The 20,538-nt window shown below is 43.9% G+C and overlaps 1 protein-coding gene across 4 annotated transcripts in view; it reads right to left on the bottom strand.

Moving 5' to 3' along the window:
• lpp (LIM domain containing preferred translocation partner in lipoma) overlaps positions 1 to 20,538 on the bottom strand; it is a 180,452-nt gene that overhangs the window by 5,481 nt on the left and 154,433 nt on the right. For all 4 annotated transcript variants that reach the window (XM_061737593.1, XM_061737594.1, XM_061737596.1 and 1 more), the window contains 2 exons: positions 5,675 to 5,853; positions 2,064 to 2,184 (listed from right to left, as the gene is read on the bottom strand). In XM_061737593.1, the coding sequence (XP_061593577.1) occupies positions 2,064 to 2,184; positions 5,675 to 5,853 (300 nt within the window). The remainder of the gene's footprint in view (positions 1 to 2,063; positions 2,185 to 5,674; positions 5,854 to 20,538) is intronic.

Here is a 20,538-nt window from a genome sequence, read left to right as displayed (position 1 = left end):
CTTTATCTTCTCGTTACACTGCCCCCTGTAGGTTTGGATGCTCATAGCACCTTAACAGCGTATTTAAGCGGGTTCGTGTAAATGAAGAGATTTTTCAAAACGTAGAGAGGGAAATATCAGTTTTTGTAAATACCCAGCTATGTGTAAATGTGGCCTTAGTAAAAAGGAGACTTCTGCTCAGAATGTGGAACAAAAAAATTAATTAAAAAAATCTGTAAACATAAGAATTATAAAGCGTCCGTTTCTTGAAGCAGACGCATGTTATCTGCACTCGTTATATCGGGATGAAGGCTGCTGGAGTTTTGAGCAGGTTTTCTAAGCAAAGCCTCACAGAGACTCGTGACGTCGTCTCTGTGATAACCTTCTCCTTTTTTAATCATTATGTTAATCCATGCTGTTCATTTCCTGAGTCTCTGGGATAAAGTGAGTCACATGTGTCACTGGGTTCGGCTGCAGCTCAATCAGGCCCAGAGAAAACTCCTTCTCCATCACAACATTCACAAATAAAGGGGGCACGCAAAAGATTGGACGCCCGGGTCAACATTTCTGCTACGCTGAACGACTAAGCGGATAAAGAATAACTTGATTTGACATCAGTTTTTAATAGTAATTGGACAGAAATGCAGAAGAGGCCACTTGCTCTGTGAGCATGTGTGGATTTGTGAGGTCTGTCCACAGACTGAATCATGTTTAGATCCCACTCTTGTGACTGGTGTGTCTGGGACCATGACACCATCATCCCATACATCATCTTCTCATCTTACCTGAAGAGAGAATCATTTGCTGGTATTCAACAGTCAGAGGAGTGGAACAGTGCAGCATCTCTCCCCAGTCTGTTGGATTCCTCCTGGAGGTCTTTTACAGTTCAACTGGATTCCTAATTTGCATTTTAATTTTCCGTTTAACGTGTCTGAATGTTTAACAGATGTTAAACAGTTTCTCCAGGCTGCAAATGGTCCTCAACTGCCATCTCTTAATAACACATTATAAACTGAGAAACCAACTACTTGGAAAAGTCTTGCTGTCTTTCTTTCCAAATCATATTGGATACTTAAGGCCTCGTATGTAGGTTAAAATGACCCGAAAGCTCAGATTTCCACATTTCTTCATGATGGTCTTTTTTCTTATTTCTTCTCTAAACTTGTACCAAACAGAATTTCTGCTTTAATCTCACTTTAAACATTGATTGTTTCTCATGTCTGTGAACATTACAGCTCATTTTATTCTATGCTTAACCGCTTAAAAGATCCCTAATGTCACCAGATTTATGTCAAAGGTCATGAGCACAATACGACATGTAAGTTCATGCTCTTGAGCTTTGGCTCGTTTTATCATCCAAGCAAATGTATCAGTTGCAGTTGCTGCTATCTTTAATCACCAGTGTGTGTTTTTCAGTGTTTTAGTGCTCAGATGTCGCACAGCTCTTCCTGATAGCATCCTTGGCTTCGTGCTAATATATTTATTTTTTCATGGTCCTGCGCTAGTAAAATGTTTGGCAAGTGTGTGCACGTTCTGCATGGTAAATCACGCAGATGATTTCACACACACACACACACACACACACATACACACACATGCACAGATTCATCTATATGTAATACTTGCCTTTATACTCCTGCTTCCAGTAACAAAGGCTTACACTCGAGCTTTCTCCCTCTCTCTCTCTCGCACACAAAAGCACTCCATCGTCTCCGGCTCCCTGGTGACAAACTTCTTCTTTTGTTGAGCCCCTTCAGCTTAACTAATCTCTCTGGTTTTCCTTTGACCTTTATGTCTGCAAATGGCTCAGTTTGCTCACACTGGCACGGCTTTTTTGGCAGCGCGACACGTTTCTTCCCTTTTAGCCGGGCGTATAATGCCTCAGCAGCGCTTATCAGGTCGGCCGGTGACTCTGCTGACAGACCCGGTACCGTTTCAGTCCCTGAACTTTGCCTGAGAGAAAGGCGACAGCTATTTCAACGCAGGTAAGACAGGGATGAATCACTCGCCTCCGTGAAAACCTGAGTCAGGGATGTGCGGACCCCTGGGTGCGGTTCTGACTGGGATCCGGGAGACATGCCTACCTCGCAGCGGTAGCACTGCACGTGGAAGTCACGGTCCAGGGCCACGATACGGACGGTCTCCTCCTGGCCCGGCGCTGGCATGATGGGCTCGGAGCACACACAGCAGCGCGGAGCAAACTTCCTGCAACACACGACAGACACGGGCTCAGAACAGCAGCAGGTACGGCAACACAACCCCAACTTCAGCAGCACCATCCTTCACCTGGAAGACGCTCGTTGTTGATTCATTTGCAGCTAAATAACCAATTATTTCCTGTGCACCCACTTACTGAGCATGCTCTAAGCCAGGGGTCGGCAACCCGCGGCTCTAGAGCCGCATGCGGCTCTTTAGCGCCGCCCTAGTGGCTCCTGGAGCTTTTTCAAAAATGTTTGACCTTTTTTTTCCTTTTTTTCTTCTCTTTTTTTTCTTCTTTTTTTCCTTTTTCTCAACATTTCGACTTTTTCGTGCAAATTTTGACTTTTTTCTCGACATTTTGACTTTTTTCTCAACATTTCGACTTTTTTCACAACATTTCGACTTTTTTTTCAACATTTCGACTTTTTCGTGCAAATTTTGACTTTTTTCTCGACATTTCGACTTTTTTTTCAACATTTCGACTTTTTTCTCGAAGTGCATATTGAAAAAAAAAAATCTTCCCCCAGTTATAACTAATATAGATACATGCAGCATGTTTTGCTGTAATTCTAAAGCTTATACAAAAAATTTTTGCGGCCCCAGGCATATTTGTTTTTTGTGTTTTTGGTCCAATATGGCTCTAAAACATTTTGGGTTGCAGAGACCACGTCTGCTCAGGACGCCTCACGTGGACGGCGTCACAAGTCTATGCTTACATGAATATTTGAGCAACACTCAGATTTAGAGCTTCTGGACTAATGAAGAAAGGGTTTGGTTTTAGCTCAAACTCAAATTAAAACGTTGGACCGACAATAAATAACTGCAGTTCATTATCAGAAAAGAATGCAGAATCCTTCAACAAAATCAAAGCTTCAACTTGGTCTTTCTTCCCCCTCATTTAATGATTTAATCAATCAGAAGTTGAGACGGCAATAACTCAGGGAAAACAAATAAAAACTACACTTGCTAAATATGGCGGGGCATTTATGACCCTTAAATAACCGACTTTCACGTAACATTTGCAGAACGAGACTTTGAACGGGTAACTCTGGAAATGCCGCGAGTAGGAAGAGGTCGCTCTAACAATAGCCCTGATGAGGATATGAAATGTAAAAATGGAGGTCCTGTCAGGCCATCGGAGCTTTGGTGAACACTTCCTCTGTTTGTACTCTCACTCCACGTCTGGGAATCGGGAAGTTAAAGGTTTACGTGGCTCCGGGGAACCACAGCCACAACAATATTAGCTCTGGTCCGGGCTCGCGCTCCACTATTCCTCGACACAATAGCCCCCCCCCCCCCTCTGAGGTCACGCTTGTCATGTGGCATTAAACAACGGCCGAGTGCAGCCGAGCCACAGAGAAAGAGAGCCGTGCACACACACCGAGAACCAGCTGTTTGCTCCTGTTTCCCTTCTGGTCATTGAGTGGAAGAACGTTTCTCGGAAGATGCGGCTTATGCAATCAGCAAAGTGAGATACAGTGACAGGAACGCGCCGTAATATTAATGTCTTCATCTCGAGATCACTGAGCTTGCGAAAGGTTTGCAGTAATTCCTGTAAAGGAAACCCCAAGATGCTGCATTACTGAGGCTTAACTGAAGCTAAATTTACACAGAATTTTAAAGCCTCACAGCAAATTTCCTTCAGTTTTTTCAACTCCCCCTCAGACATGTTGTCAATTTTATGCTGCAATTGTATCTCTTGGCAGGTACATAGCAATATACGTGGTCAATTTATCTAGTCTTCCTTCTCTTTTTTAATCTCTATTTAAAGATCTTTGGCTGGCAGCCTCTGCGATGAACAGCAACCGGCTGCTGACATATGTTTTTCTTCTGTTGGTGGCTGGAAATGCATCATCTGGAAATGCACAGAAGTGAATGAAAATGCAGCATCAAGGGGGACCGTGGGTGATTCATCATCGGCTTGTCACTCTGAGCAACACGCTTCATTTGACATAAAGAGATATGATATAAGAGATTATGATTGCAGATTTGAAGGAGCATGTTTGGGCCATTTATCCCAAGCTGCTTCACACACGATCCGCAGGCCTGATATCTCCCCAATATTATCTGCAGCTCGGGGCTGCGAGGAAGAGGACGCGCGTCATGCAGCCAGTCCCACGGCCAATAGTAACATGTGGATGGAGCAAGTGATTGCAATAAGTTGGTACACAAAACAGTGACATTTCTGGTGCGCACTTTTCCTCACAGATCACGGCCTCTCTATTTCAACTGGCAGCGGTATTTGTAGCCTCTCACGTGGAGAGCACCTCAGCGCTGTGCACGTGTGTGACGGAGCAAAGCATTTGATGTGTGACAGCTGCAGAGGACTCATCTAAATATCATTCCAACATCTACGAGCCAACACCTAAAGTCATGCCAACGCAGTGTGGTATTCCCCGGATTGTTTTCCATCATCACACCTGCCAACAAGGATTTACATTATGTGATTATATGTAAAACATTAGATCAGAAGATGTTGAAACAAAGACAAATCCATCATTCTTTGGGTTATGTGAAACAGTGAGCAGTGCACTGCAAGCTACTAAGTTCATTATAACTAACAACAACAGATAATCTCTTTTTTAACCTGAAATGGCAGCTGCACTGAGCAAGAGACACTTCTGAGAAAGCAAACAGCAAACCTGCTTACAGGTAGCATGAGGACAGTTCCTGAGACTGGCGTTTTCACTTCTGCTAAACCAGAGCTGTAAATCCAATAACTGTCTTATAACAATGAGTCAGCGACACTAATAAACGGTCCGGAAACCTGGAGTTTTAAGCAGAAATGAAGTCAAATGAACGATGCAGTTATAATGGCCACAGAAGACACACCAGCAGCTACATGTAGCAGACTGTCTAGTGGATGAGCAGGAACCTGCAACACAGTGCTGATCCCTGCAAACCACACAAGCTTTGAGTTCGGAAAATGTCCAACTGATGTTTTATTTAAATACTTCAACAGCTAATCGCTAACTTCACGCGTTGGGCCGCGTTGAACAGGTTGACCTACAGTGGAAAGGGCTGATCCCTGTCCAGGTCACCTCGTGTTTAACCTCCAGGCCTTGCAAACTATAATCCTAAACACACTTTGGGGGATGACTGTTTGCAGGTTGTCCAAATGATAGTGTATAATAAATGACTAATTCTAGTCTTGATGCAACATACGTCCTCTGTGCAACAAGTGTAATATTATACATATATTATGCTTGACCGAGGAGCCTATTTCATTCGCCTGAGACCTGTTATCTTTAGTTCTACGCTGATCCTCCTCTTTTAATCTTAAACTACCGTATTTTCCGCACTATAAGGCGCACCTAAAAGCCTTCAATTTTTTCAAAAGCTGACCATGCGCCTTATAATCTGGTGCGCCATATATATGGAGAAAGTTTTAAAATACGTAATTCATTGAAGGTGCGCCTTATAGTGCGGAAAATACGGTACTGACTTCTGATTTCCTATGCATGTATGTAGATGTGTGTGTGCACACTGTTCCTACTTGTGGAAGTCCTCGATGCAGTGGATGTGGTTGGACGCGTCCACGGTGAAGGGGATGCCGTCCAGGCTGCGGTGACACACCACGCAGGTGAAGCAGTGAGGGTGGTAGGCTTTCCCCGTAGCCCTCAGGATGCGCTCCATGATGGGCTTACTGCAGATGGTGCAGGTCTCCAGGGTGTTCTGCAGACACAAACATACAAGCCAAGACACCCACGTCATTACACAACAAACCTGATTATAGTTGTTGGCATTTTAAAGACCCACTCTAAAGTGGGATGAGAGATCTGGAGTGGCTTTCCCAGCATTTGCTCTGATTGGAAACCTCCTGATGCCAGTGTCCCGACTCTGCTGCCACTTGTGTCTGCTCAACGCATAAATCCACACTCAGACCCTTTAGTTCAGCTGTCCTCGAATGCCTCTGAAGCTGAAGGAATCTGATTAGCGCTCCCCTCGAAACACAAACACAGTCATTTTTCTGCCGCTCGCTCACACTCCATCCTCCCCGCGCGCGAGTGTGTGCAGTAAATATTTCCACTTTGTGATGACTACAGGTTTTCTGCAGCCAGGCGACTGGGCAAGCGGCCCACGGGGGGACGTGGCGGCTGCCTGCCTCTGACTTATCTGTGACATCTCTTCTTAATATCTGCCGGGAGACGCCGTTTGTTATTTCAATATTTCACAAATAATGACCGCCTCTCTAAACAGCAATGCAATCACAGAGGGCTGGATATATCATGTGAGCTGATCAATGTGCGGCCTGATGAGGCTTGTGCAGGAGCTGATGGGCCCTGCTGTAGATGCTTCTGGTTCAGGCGTTTCCTGGATCCCTGTTGCCTCTCTCTCTCTCTCTCTCTCTGCACCCCCTCCCCTCTCTTTCTCTGTGCGCTTGACTGGGCTAAAGAGTGCACGGTTCAGCTGTTCCCATTGGCCCCCGCTGTAGTAGCAAGCTGCCTCAGTGTTTCCAAACACAGCTCGGGGTGTGTAGCAACACTGCGCTGCGTCATCTGCTGCCTCCCAGGTGCACCGCTGGGCCCCGCAGTTTAAAATGACACTTATGTGACCGCTCGGCCGCGGTAAACTCCCAGCCATCCCCTTTGTACTTTGTGCTGCACGTACACCCGGCTTCTGTATTTATAATGCTGATGAGCGGGGAAGCTTTCTACAGGATGAGGGTCACTGAGACTGCACTGTAAAGCTGCTCCTGACGCCCCTCTCACAACACCACGGTGCAGCACTGGAGGGGAAGACGCCACGAGAGGAGAACAGCTGATGTATAACTTCAGGCTGGGAAAAAAATAAAAAAAGTGGTTTGAAAAATGGCTGTTTCTTCAAAGCACTCCTGGAGAGACAGTATTTCATGAAAAGCAATGCGCGCAGACAGGCCCTGCATTCCCTTCTCCCGCTCACCAAGACGGTAATAGAAATAAACATTATTCCCAGGGCAACATTTGTGTATAAACAATGTCCATATTGCGATCCTGCATGATCCTGGAAGTGGAATAAAGCCTTTAATGAGCTTGCTGCACTGAACCCTTGAGGTTTGCCTCGCATACACACACTCACACACGGAGGTAGATGAGGGGGGGGTTTATTTACAACCTGAGAATCTAAGTAAGATACCCGGGCCAAGGAAAAAAAAACAACACTAAACCATCAGCAGCTCATCTGCTTGCATTTCTACTTACTTATTCTCATCTGGCCTTCAAGTGGGAATACCTTGCCCTTGTTTAGCTTAACTAGAGCATATGATTTCACAGCACACGGTTCCTCCGGGCCACTGTAATGAGTACAGTACTCAAAAGACAACATTTCTGCTATGTTTCTCTGATAGTAAGATTCTCTGACCTCAATTAATTCACTCTGCCCAGCGTCTGCTGTTTTAGCATTCAACCGTGGATTATTTTGTGTGGGATAAGGTAACATTTACTGGCTGCTGCACAAATACAGGTCTGATGTCAAAACACTGAATGTACATGGGTCTTTGTTTGGGTTCCACTCATGTTTTGGGAGATTCTGCATTAATCAGTTAAACCCCCCCCCCCCATCTCTCTGTCAGGCATCCAGGTGCTCTTCAGTTTGCCACTAGAGGGCTGTATACGTCTGCACATGTCCAGATTCTGCTTTTCCCACATCTAAATGTGATGTGCTCAAGTGTGTGTGTGTTTATATATATATATATATATATATATATATATATATATATATATATATATATATATATATATAGAGTCTCTTTTTTTCTCTCCTCTCTCACTCATACATTTCTCTAAGTGTTTGCCCAGAAGGCTAAACAAATGTCTAGGCAGATGAGGTAAAATGAATTTAGGTCAGACGGCATCCTGCTGAACTGAGAGCTGAGTGGAGTGTGTTAAAGTCAACTGTACCTCTCTTCTTTTTTTTCCCTTCCGTTGCAAGGTGCATCAAAACGTGCACGCAGAGTCCGGTTGGGCCTCTCACTACTTAGTAACGGGCTAACAAATCAGGCCTGACACATCTGTCCGTTAGAATGAAGAGAGGGATGCCAAACAAGGCACGCAGCAAAGATGAGGGGTCCCGTGTGCTTCCAACTGCACACAAACACGCACCATGAAGACTCACAAATACCAGTTATAACTCTTGCTTATGAAATGCTAATACTGAGAATATTTTACTCATCCAAGCTTTAGAAGCGTTTGTACTTAGAAATGCAATTAGATCCCATCGTAGCCAAATTAAATAAAAATCATCCTAGGGTTCTTTTTTTTTTTTTTTATTACATGCCCAAACAGAAGTGAAGATTTCAGGAGAGTTTAAAATCTTCACTCAAAATACCACAAATAAATTCAAACTTTTGAATCAAAACATGGTAAAACACAGCTGGAATTAAGACATCATATGCATGTCTGCAGATGAATAATTAAAGACTTGTGAAGGTTCTGTCGTATACAGTTAAGCTGATTGTGCTTGCCACCGACGCCGACTCCAGCTCCATGAATGCAACACCTATCCGTCCTCTTTTTTTGCACACGGCCACGACGGGCTAGAGTTCAGTGAGATGGCGTGCGATTTATGTCCCGGCCTGCTGAACGGAGGTCAGATCAGAGTGGGCCAGATTTATAGATGACCCGACTCTGAGTGTGCGAGTGTGCGAGTGTGTGTGTGTGTGTGCTCAGATCCAGGCAACGCTGAGGGAAGTAACCCCTCCAGAAGGCAGCTCAGTGATTTCTAACATAGACATGAATATAGATGGAGCTGAGCGCTGCTGCTGCTGCATCTGCTTTCCTTTGGAGCAAATAAGAGATTCTGACTTGTTGGTGAACTATGAGTCAAAACATTGACCCTCCTTCTTCCTGAGGGAAGGTGTCTACTGACTTAATGGACCATGACAAGCAGCTTCTGTCCGTTTTATTGCTGCATGCGGTTCATTCAAGCAGGACAAGAAGAAACACTTCAGCCAAAAACCATCTAGGACTAATTATGTTCTGAAGTAGCAGGTAACAAGGCAGGTGCTGCAGCACCTCTGTAGCAGGAGAAGTGAGAATAACGAGGAAATAAAGGGGCGGGAGACATAAAAATGATGAAAGCAGCTGTCACCGGGGGCAAATGAAGTCCGACTTTGTGCAAAGCTGGGAGAAAATGACCCGGCTTTTCACCTGACTTTTCACCTGACGTCATCTTTTTCAAGCCAGCTTGTTTCAGGTCACCACTAAAACAGCGGCGTGTTCGATTCGTAAACTCAGAGCAGGACGTACTGTACGATGAAGCAGCTTCTCAGTCACAGAGAACAAACTGTTTGTCATTAAATCAATTTGAAAGGATCAAGACGGCGATGGTGGAAAAACCTTAAAACTGACGCTTCAGAACCAGTGGATCTGTGATCTAAGCGGCTATGTTTATTTCATTTTGTAAACTCTATTCTGGTCATTGTTCTGAGAGGGAAACAAAATCCCTGACAACTTAAGTAAGTTATCTTTCGTGCTCCAAGTTGGATCTTTGCCATTTTTCATCACGAGTTTCAAGTCTTTGTGCAATGACGTTCTGTTGGATGCAGTTTTGTAATACTACACTCTAAAACAAAAAACATAGGCATATTGTTGCAGGTGTGAACAGCGAGAGCCTTTATACACCAGTGCGTTGCTGTTATTTAGCCCATTTTCTTAAAAATAAAACATTTTACTTGATATCTGTCCTTGGCTGAACGACTAAAAAAAGGAAAAAAAAAGAATGAAAGCAGTTCAGACCCACTCAGGCCTAATGTGATGTCTTGTAATCCACTTTCAGATGTTTTGATCCGCGGCCCGTGCGTTTAGACCCAAATCAAGGCTTATTAGCACGAAAGACACTGAAGATTCCCAGCGGGATTTATTGGTTTGGTCCTTTTTAAAACTAAATAACACTAAAAAAGCCTCTATATTTTCAGATTCTATCCTATTGAAGGTTATTTTGGTTGTTAATTTTAGACGATTGGTCAAACTAAACTAACACTAAGAAATTAAGCAATTAAGCAATAATGGAACAAGCGTTAGCCGTGGAAAGACATCTGTTTACTCACAACCTCTCTCCTCACAGTGTAGCTGTCACGATTTTACGCAGCGGGGTTCAATTATTCCATCTGTGTCTACAAATGCCAACTCTGAAAAAGCTCCCAGCCGCACTCAGTCGATATCTTTGTGCGTCTTCTGTTATTTAAGGTCCTTTCAAAAGGCAGTTATCTCACTCACAGCTGACTCGGTGCCAGTCTCTGCTCATGCATTTTTCAGCAGCAGATTTGGCAAAATCGCCTCGGTGTTGGTGTTAACAGAGATTAATGCTGATGTGTGAATCGTAACTTTTAGATTCACACAGCGGGATTTAGGCTGGCTGCTGCCACGATATTTTGTTTAAGTCATAAAAAAACAAAAAAGAGAACGAGAGAAAGAAGTCCTGTAAATAAATTAAATGGACGCTAATTATAAGATTTCAGGGAGCTATACTTTGAGTCTGCTCTCAAAGCAACAAAGGGATTTATCACGTGCAACGTTAAAGGGTGTGATATTGCTTTTTAAATCCAGAGCACAGCCGTGTAAGGCCAGAGGAAAATACCAGACATCTGCTTTGTATGAGGGAGTTCAGTTAAGTCTCAGCTCGGGCCTCAGAGTTCAGCAGCTCTGCGTGGATATGTGTGTGTGGACGCTTGGATTCCAGTCCATCATGACCAGCCTCATCCTCAGAGGGCCAACAACTAAACAGCTTCCAGTTTCCTCCCACTTGCTGCGGCGCGGTCCCCGTCTCAGACCCCTGACATGATCCCCTGCGCGGCTCCTGGCTTTCACCTTCGCTTCAGTTTTAAATCTTTGATTGCTTCCCAGCGAGCGGCAGAGGCACCGCGACCACATCCGGCTGTCAGCGGCGTCTCGGAGCATCGAGCCCACCGCTGTGAGCAGATGAAGATATATTAACGAGACTTGACTCCCCGACAAAATCCTGTCATTTATAAGCACGTTATGTAAATCACTCACTTGACTCCTCTGTGCTGCCTGGATGCACATAACGGAGGTGTGGGTGATTTTCTGTTTACGTGTGGGTGTGAGCGAGCATGTCACGCAGTGGAAAGTGATTCCACTAATGGCTTGATAACTCGGAGGATCAGTGACCTTAAAACTGTCAGCTGATCAAGCCACAGACGGAGAGTTTGTGACACTCATCTGTGAACACGCCACTCAGTCCAGGACGACCCATCCGAGGTTCGGGTCGTCTCTGACCTGGAATGGCCGAGTCTTCCTCCGAGTCCCGGCCCGTGTGGCTCGGCCCGCCTCGCTCTCTGTCAGCGTGATGAATTCACTCTGGGTTATAGATGACCGGAGCGTGCAGGAATGAGATGGCACGCCGCCAGAGCCTCCCATCTTGATTTCTGAGCAGTCCGAGCCAATGATTTTCACCAGCAGCCCGAGCAGGTTTCACTTCTTTCATAACAGTCTTGTAGAGACTTAATGAAACGGCACGTGCCCAGTGAGATTTACATTTCCTCACAGTCCGCGCTGCTCAGCTGCAAATATCTTGTTTGGAGCTGCGTGTCAACGTCAAGCCGCGGCCAGCATGAAGGAACGGGGTTGACATGCTGCTCATGGCTCGCTCAGGCCTTTCTTTAAAATAAAAAAGGTGGCGTGGGGGCCGTGATCTCTCCCTCTCTCCCGCTCTCTCCGGCTCATGCAGAGTTGCTGCCCCGTCAGTCTGCCTCTCTGCCTTAAATTCAGCTCCGCAGCAAAATGTGACCCCTCTGGACTTTGGGCAATGTCTCCTGCTCTGGTTACAGAGAGAAACTGACAAAGACCCAAGCAGTAGCTCCCTTCTGCCATGAGTTAGAGTGACATTGTGGTGGGTCAGCACTGGGTCACGGATATTCCTCCTCCCCTGCTCGCTCCTGTCCAGGGCAAGGTTTAGAGGACCCGTTATCTGGATGCACTCTTGTCTTCTCAAGCCACTTCTTACCCACCTGTTTGTGACGGACGGGGCAGCTGCGTCCCCCGTAGTGCAGGTCAGTAATAAGAAATAATGACTTGCTTGAATTTCTTGGCTCACACCCACTGTACAGCACAATTATACACACATAATTGTCTTGGCAAGTCTGGAGACGCAGTAAGATGTGAAATCCTATTCATGCAAGTGCTATCTAATTGGCTCTCTCCTTTGAGGAATTAGACCGAGTTAATCACGTCTGAATATACAGAACTCAATTAGAACTCTGCAGGCTAATGCAGACAGCCATGAATATTTGATGACAAAGTCAGCAGAAAGCAAGAGTCTGTGTGTGTTTGCGAGCGCGCTTCAGACGACAAGTAAAACTAGGGTGGGTGTGCACCTGCTGCGAATGCTGCGGCTGCTCGCCCTGCGCCCGGCTGGAGCTGCAGCCCCACCACGGCGGCTGCACGGGCGGCTCCTGAACCCCGCCCTAACCTGGCCGGTGATATCCATCACCGAGCGGCGACAGGTGTGTGGGTGGCGGGGAGTCATTCCTAATCATAGCCACAACACCGCTGAATTACAAACTTTCTTTTTAGCGTTGTTGCTGCTCGTATCACAGTGACGGGAGGCGAGAGGAGAGATGATGCTCTGTGACTCCGGTCGTTTCCTACATCCTCTTTTTCTCTCAATGACAGCAGCAGCTGCAGGGGGAATTCTTGGGGATATCCCACTTCTAGTTGGGAGAATCTGATGTGCTGTGGAGGACGTCCATCACCAGGAGCTCCGGTCCAGCTGAAACCATGCCTGTCACCTCCGGCTGCCGCGCCACCCGCACCCCCCCCAGCAACTTCCAGTTGATATCTAAATTGTTCGATTATGTTGCCCTCATTTGAGCTCACTTAGTTTGCAGGCTGACATTCCCCCCACCTTGCTGAGAGAGGAAGGGAACAACAGCTGAGTTTAACGCAGATGTTCACTAACATGCAGGAAGGGGAAATAGTGTCTAAAAGGTTTTTCTCACACACTTGAATTTAGGTAAAGTTTCCGTTCCTCGTCCACTCGAGCAGCTTCATCAGAAGTGGAAAAGAAAGAGACGGGTTTCCTTATTTTCTGCAATTCTTGCAAACTACTTAACTGACAGAAAACTTGCGGTTAACTTCCTCATTTCCACTGCAGCTCAGTCAGTTACAATAAGCCCCCCCCCCAAAAAAAACAACAACAACAAAACAAAACACAAAAACTTCAGGAAACCACATTTGTGTTTGTGTTAGTTCAGGACCTACAGTAAGTTCTAGTCTTTGCTCAACGTTTCGGCTCTTCCCCGCCGACATCACTAGCACAGTGAACATGTGTGTCCCTCGGTGACGGAGGCCCCATCGCAGCCAGATCTTTTGTTTGCATCTCATATTTAAATAAACGGGTTGGGTTAGCTCACCGAGTTGGACAAAGCAGCAGCACCAGATCTAATCTTGTTGGTTTAAGATTACATCAGTTCAGTTGTCTGAGCAGGAAAGTCTACGTTGGCAACAGAGAATACAGTAAAACCCCGACCAATCAAATACAGGTTGGTCTTTGAAGAACTTGTATTGTTTATTATATGGACATCATTTAAAAACTGATTTGATCTGAACAGATCTGGTTGGCAGTAACTGATTTTTCAGTTTTCTCCCTTCTGTTTGAGATCGATGAACATTAGGATGCATTGATTATGTATCTGACAATTAAGAAAATTCAAAAGTAATATATGTATATGTAAAAGTAGCAGCAGGAACTAAAGAATTGTTATATATGTTAAGAAACAGACTAATGTGGTTTTTGATTATGGAAAAAATGTAATTACATTAAACAAAATTAAAAATTTAAATTATTTTATCTATTTTATAATAAGACATTTTTATGTAGTTTCTCTTCAGAGATTCGACCTGAACTAAACTGGATTCATTGTAACCCTTTAATGTCAGATTATCATATTTGATTCATAATCAAAACAAAAAGTTTCATGTAATCAATAAAACAAAAAGTCCATGAAATCACCCAAATTCATCATGATACAAAAATTATTTAAAAACTGTTATAGACAAAATTGGGAGTGTTTTTAATTTCTATAATAACAAATCAGGATCCACTGTGTGTTATTACATGTCAGGCATTAAAGGAAAAGGACTACAGGGGACAATAACTGAAGTGAAGGAAACTGAAATGAATTGAATTTGGATAAATCCTGATTCCGTCTCCGATCAAAATGTTTTTAACCACTCTGCACCAGTCAGTCCAAGTACATGTAAAAAAGTGAATTACAAATACAGAGATAGTCCAACATTAAGCCATATGAAAATGAAGGCTTGAAGACTTTCAAAGACAATCCCGTACGGCTCTGGGGGCGAGAGCTCATCAGTCAATCATGAACTGTTCCTGGTGACCGGCGGGTCAGGGCTGCCGTGTGCACGGCTTCCTCTCACAAAAGCAGAATGAGGAATCTTCCAGTACGCAGCAAATGAGAGCAAATCCCATTTATTTTAAATAACAAAGAAGGGTACAACGTGAGATAATGAGTTTAATTACAGTCAAGGCAGATGGCATCCATGACCTTGGTGGTCTCTGAAATTCTGTCAAAAGAGGCAGAAATAGATAAAGGTTTTTGTGTAGCCAAATCCTTATCTCTTTATTACTGCTCTTTCAATGTGAGGCTCTGCTCCTGTCCTGATGTGACCTTGTGTTACTCAAATCAGCCTCATTACATTCTAGTTAAACGGCTGCACGTTGGACGCTCTGTGTTTGAGGGGAGCAGCGGCGCAAACAGGAGAACTGAGCAGACACTCAGAACTAAAACAGGAAACAAGAACCGTCCGTGACGCATTTCCACCAGTGACTGAAGGTCTGTTTACCAGCAGAGAACGTGAAGTGAAGGGCAGCTAGAGAGCCTTTTTCAAAGCAAATTAACTGGGCCAAAACTTGGAAGCGCTGCAGCCGAGTAACAGGCTGCGGCAGTAACAAGGCAGATACGGCCAACAGAGAATGAACTTGAGAACAGTAGGCATGGTAACCTGTGTAAGCAATTAACCTCGGTGACACCGAATCCCACTGCTGAACCTCATCAAAGACCGGCGGAGCTATCAGATATGCGACAAGCCCCAGCTGCTCGCGGCTCCGTTAACTATTGTGCTCTCATGGTTAGAGGCACATTTGCTTAAGTGAAGGGAGAAAGAAAATTACTCTTCATTTCAAAGACCGCACTTTTAAAACGCCGCCTTCTCTTTCGTAATCCCACCGATTGAGCATTTTTTGTCTTGAACTCTATTTGTGGTGTAAAAATAATGACTTCCATTTTTCTGCACTGTATTAGATGTGAAGCTATGAGGAATACACACGGTGATTCAACGTCTTGTAGGAGCATCTTTTTCCTCCTTACTAAATCATTGTTCATGACGTTTCTCACCATCGTAGTGTGACGGCGTTTTGGGCCGAAGAACATAATCTCCTATCTGAAAATTTCACTTTTTTGGGAAAACACAAAAAACTGTGTTGTTTTCTTGTAGAATGCTATTTTTTACGGATACCCCTATACATTTCACTGTTTTGGGACTACAGACAGGCTGAATAGCTGCAGCCCACCTTGTGATGTCATCCAAAGTGAAAAACACCAATCAGACAATTTTGCAGATACAAGGTTATGTTCTTCGGCCCTCGCATGCTCTTCTTTGCGGTGCGATTTGCAGATGTTTGTGCAGATGTTTGTCCTGTCTCTCAGCTGCGTCTGGACTCTGACAGCTGGACTCACACTTGACTCCAGTGTATTCTGGTGTATAGACGAGTCTAAGTCCTTCAGCTCCTCATCATTACCCCCTCTGTCTGACAGCTCTTATGAGGTGTTTTAGCCGCTGCTCTGCATTACGACCACACATCTGTACTCTGGTGTTGCTCATTGATCCAGAGTTCCTGTGGTTTGTACAAACTCAACAATCCTCCGTTGTCAGAGAGGACAGATCTAAAGGCCAGATGATTTTTATCGTCCTTTTATTAAAGCTTTCAACTGAAAGAAGCTGTACTTTCTTTTTTTCTTTTTCAAGTGTGCAGACTTCAGTCCTGTTTGGCTTAATGACACCTGTTGTTACTGTGGTAACCGTTACTGCTGTTTATTACTGCAGCAAGCAATCTCTGGGCAGCTGCTTTATCAGAAATATTCCAGGAAAAAAAGCTGTTATATTCTTTTATAATGCAGCTAAACGAACACACTTAGTTTCATCCTCTTCCGAATACCTGGAACAAGTCACTAATGAATGTGAAAAATGACCGCTGTGTTGTTCTGCGGACGTATATATCGAACAGCTGCATTCTGCGCTTTACTGCATTAACACATAAATTGCATTTCCTGTGACTGACTCACAATAAAAACATTGTTGTGGTCTGTGCTTTAATGATTGTAATTTGACTTCCACAGCAGGAACCCTGGACCGTTATTAGTGGCGTAACAGGAAAAAAGGGTCACAACAACAACGACGACAGTGAAGCATTAATACACAAAATACACTTGATTATATGAAGCTTTGTTTCAAGTAAATTCATTCTCCTCTCAGAGTTACATTTGAAAGATTCTTTGTAAATTTCATCCATGACTCAATTTTTTATATAAAATACATCTTATATTAAATAGATGCTGGAAAACATTGAGACTTTGTTTTATAATTAATACTTTGTCTCAGCTCACATCTTTTAGTCCTGGACTAACGTTGTTTAAAATCCTCCCTGCAGAAAACGAGTCAGAAACCTTGTGCTCGCTGCCATCCAGCTTTGTGAGTTTCCACATGTCCAGTAATTTATCTGTTCCAGTCTGCAGAAAAACAGGCCGTACGGTCAGCAATACTCTAAATCAACTGGAAACCGTTTCACAAGAGAGCTTTCTTGGAAAACACTTAATGGCACTAAAGCCAAAGACTGCTGGCTCTCAGGAGCGGTGGCGGACCCCTCGCTGGGCAGTGTTTGCACACACTCGTGTTTTCGCTCGTATTAGGAGTGCAAATATTGAATGAGGGAAGCAGGGGGGGACACCTCAGGCGGGGACGCATCAGATAAGGGAAAAGAAAAAAAAAACAACAAAAAAACAATGATGTTCTGATGTTGTCGCGTTCGCACGGAGGAGAATCACTCCATGCAAAACCAGACATTAATTGAGCTGCATTATCAGCATCACTGTGTATTCAAATAGGCAGCGATAAGTTGTCTTTGGACGTAAGCTGCGGAGCGGCCGTGGACAAAGGCTGATTGCTGCCCTGCAGTCTGCGGGCAGTGGTGTGACTGAGGTTGGTTAGAGAGAGATAGCAGGTTGTAAAATCAGGAAGTAAAGCAGCGGTGATAAGAGGCGTGGGTGCGTTCCTGCGCATTACTGAAAGGAATAATGAATAATATCTAGGCAAACATTTTGAATGAGGCAAATACTCTGCGGAAGAGATGCATCTTTCCTGCTCAAATGCCACTATTGTTCCACAGCATGTATGTAAAGCACCGGCTCAGATAAGGAGCCTGCTGATCGCCTAGTTTGATACATGGAAACATACTTTGTTGGATTGCAATCAGTGTATTTCTGTATTTCCTGGCAAAGGGATTAACAGAGTTTGCATAATCTCACACAGATTTTACGCAGCAACTTTCCCGAGGCTCCTGTCTGACCTGTAAGACATCCTACTTCAAATGTAACGCGCCGCCACGGGCTGATGGAAGAGTCAATTTCACACAGTGCAGGGAATATGGAACCAAATTTAAAATCATAATTTCAGTTTCCAGCTTTTAAGATAAAAGCTGCACATGATTCACCGAAGATTTGTTTACTCTCAATCTGAGAAAAGTAGCACAGATCTATTGTGCTCTTTTACAAATGAGTTTTGACTTGCTGTCCATATGCGGGTACTTTTTGTTTTTGCTTTTTTTTTTTTTTTTTAAATTTGATGATTTGCGATATTTGCCCGTCAGGATTGGGAGAACGATAGATCTATTTCAGGTGTAGACTCGGGTCAGCCCTCACGCTTAAAAGACAGATAAACCCATTCCTCCTAAAAGTCAGGATTCTGGCATGAGCATGAGTGGAATGAAAAACGACTTTTAACAAAGAGCATGCGAGATGTCTGTCTTAAACGATGCTGCTAAAGAAGTGAGACCAACATCGGATGTTCTGCAGAGATAAGGGTTCAGAGAAATCAAGTGAACAGAGAACTCTGCAGAGCAAATTAAATGTATACAGAGTTGGAGTGTGTAACAGTTACTTAAGTGTTTGTATTCGTTTGCATGCTCAGCATGTCAACATTTTTTCTTGTTACTGTTGTATATTATGAATGCATATTTTAAACAAGCTAAAATGATGTTAGCAAATCAAAATACAAAGCTGAACTGGACCAGTGTTACTGATTAAGTTCACAGTCATGATTCAGCTCACAACTTTCCCTGATGACATCATCATTATTTAGGCTCAAGTTTGCTCGTCTCCTTTTTTAAATGGTTACAGACGGACCGGGGCTTTAAGTAACAGGCTGTTAAGTTGCTTTGCACACACATCCCAACAACATGTCAGCATACCCGAGGCTCAGCTGATCGGATTTTCACGACTGATGCCATCTTCTGATTGTCAAAGTGCAGCCGGCCATGTTCATGTGCTTCAAATCTTCCTGCCAAGTCAAACCTGCTCTCTGCAGGAGGGATCCTACCGTTGGCTCCATGGACTAAATAAGGACAGTTATCTTAGTAATCTATAGCCAGGAGAGCAGAAATAATCATCTCATCTAGATGCTGAAGACAAAAAAAAAAGTAGATCTCAAAATACTTATTTTTCTTCTCAGTAAATCAAGAAAAACAAACATCACACTTGCTAAACTAACAACTGATTGTGTGGCAGGTCTGAGTGGGAGAACAGCTTTGAAGTATACATTCAAACAATCACACCCAGTGTGTGAACGCGGCTGGGAGATCTTAGACGTTCCTAGACTGACTGATTTGAAGGCTAACTTGAAGTTTTCCTCCTCCTCACTGGGATTAGACTTCTTTCCTCAGAGTCTCGACTCTCACGTTCGTTCCCTAATTGTACAGAGGCGTATGACCCTCAGGATGAGAATAAAAGAAGAAGAAATTACTTTCATTAAGAAATTCAGATTTCCCCAATCCTTTTGATCTTGTGCCAGAAGAACATTTATGCTGATGAAATGCATAAATAAAGTTCTTAAATTATCCCATTCCTCTTTAGTGCGTGTAGCGGAGTTGGAGAACTTCCAGGCAAGACAACCACAATCACAGTGAGTGCCCCTGAAGAGGGCTGATTTAGGAGATGGCCTGCCACTGGTCTAAACGTCATGTAGCTCAGTGTCCAGACTTTACTGGGAAAGTGCAAATCAAGCCATTTCCTGCAAGTGATGCATAGGAAAACACAAAAAATGTGGTAATATGTGCTTGTACAGGAATCAGCATTAACTAATTAACTTTTTTTCCTCCCTAGTTTTCTAAAAAGCATCTGCTATAAATACTACATTGTCCTAGTTGTCATCATCATTTGTGGAAAGCATTTTTATTTTTTTTATCCTCGTATTGTAACCAAATTTGAAACAGCTCTCTTGAAATGCCTCCAACCAACAATGAGGATGACAAACAAATAGGAAGTTATTTACTCTTGTTGTAATGCACAAATACAGCTTGAAGGAAAGATGATTCACTTTCACATCCCAGGTGTTAAATTGGAGGCAAATGAAATGAAATGATTCAATCAATCAAATCAACCCAGAGTTGCCCTTAAAGACTTCCCATTAATCCTTCATCTTTGCCATTTGAATACTAAGCAGTTACATAAAGGGCAGTCGACTGTTTTTTGGGGGTTTTGAAGACATTTCATCAGTTATTGAAAAAGGTCTGTACCGCTCTGACCCGTGGGAACTTTCAGGCCACGTTTACACGTAGCCGGGTATTTACAAAAACGGATATTTTCCCCTCTACGTTTTCAAAAATATCCTTGTTTACACGGACCCGCATGAAAACGCTGTTAACGTCATGCCAGCCAATCAGAATTCTGTAAAAAACATCAACAAATGACACGTGTAACTTCCAGTTAAGGCTGATTTATGGTTCCGCGTTACACCAACGCAGAGCTTACGGCGTAGGGTACGCGGCGACGCACACCGTACGACGCACATCGCCGCGTACCCTACGCCGTATGCTCTGCGTCGATCTAACGCGGGCCCATAATTCAGGCTTTACTTCCAAGACGGAATATAAAACAGGTAAAATACAAGAAAATATTGACGGTGGCCAAACTAATTGTAAACACAGGTCGCACACATGACCAGGGGTGATAGTAAAAAAAAATCCTGAGCCTGAACTTTTTTTCCCTGGGAGGTAAGCGAGCCCCTAAACCAAGATATATGCCCCGATCAACACAATTGTCATTTTTTGTCCTCTTAAAGTGTAAGTCTGGTG

This window comes from Cololabis saira, chromosome 13 (genome assembly GCF_033807715.1).
Source record: "Cololabis saira isolate AMF1-May2022 chromosome 13, fColSai1.1, whole genome shotgun sequence".
Lineage (NCBI taxonomy): Eukaryota > Metazoa > Chordata > Actinopteri > Beloniformes > Belonidae > Cololabis > Cololabis saira.
This window is presented reverse-complemented; position numbering and strand designations above follow the sequence as displayed.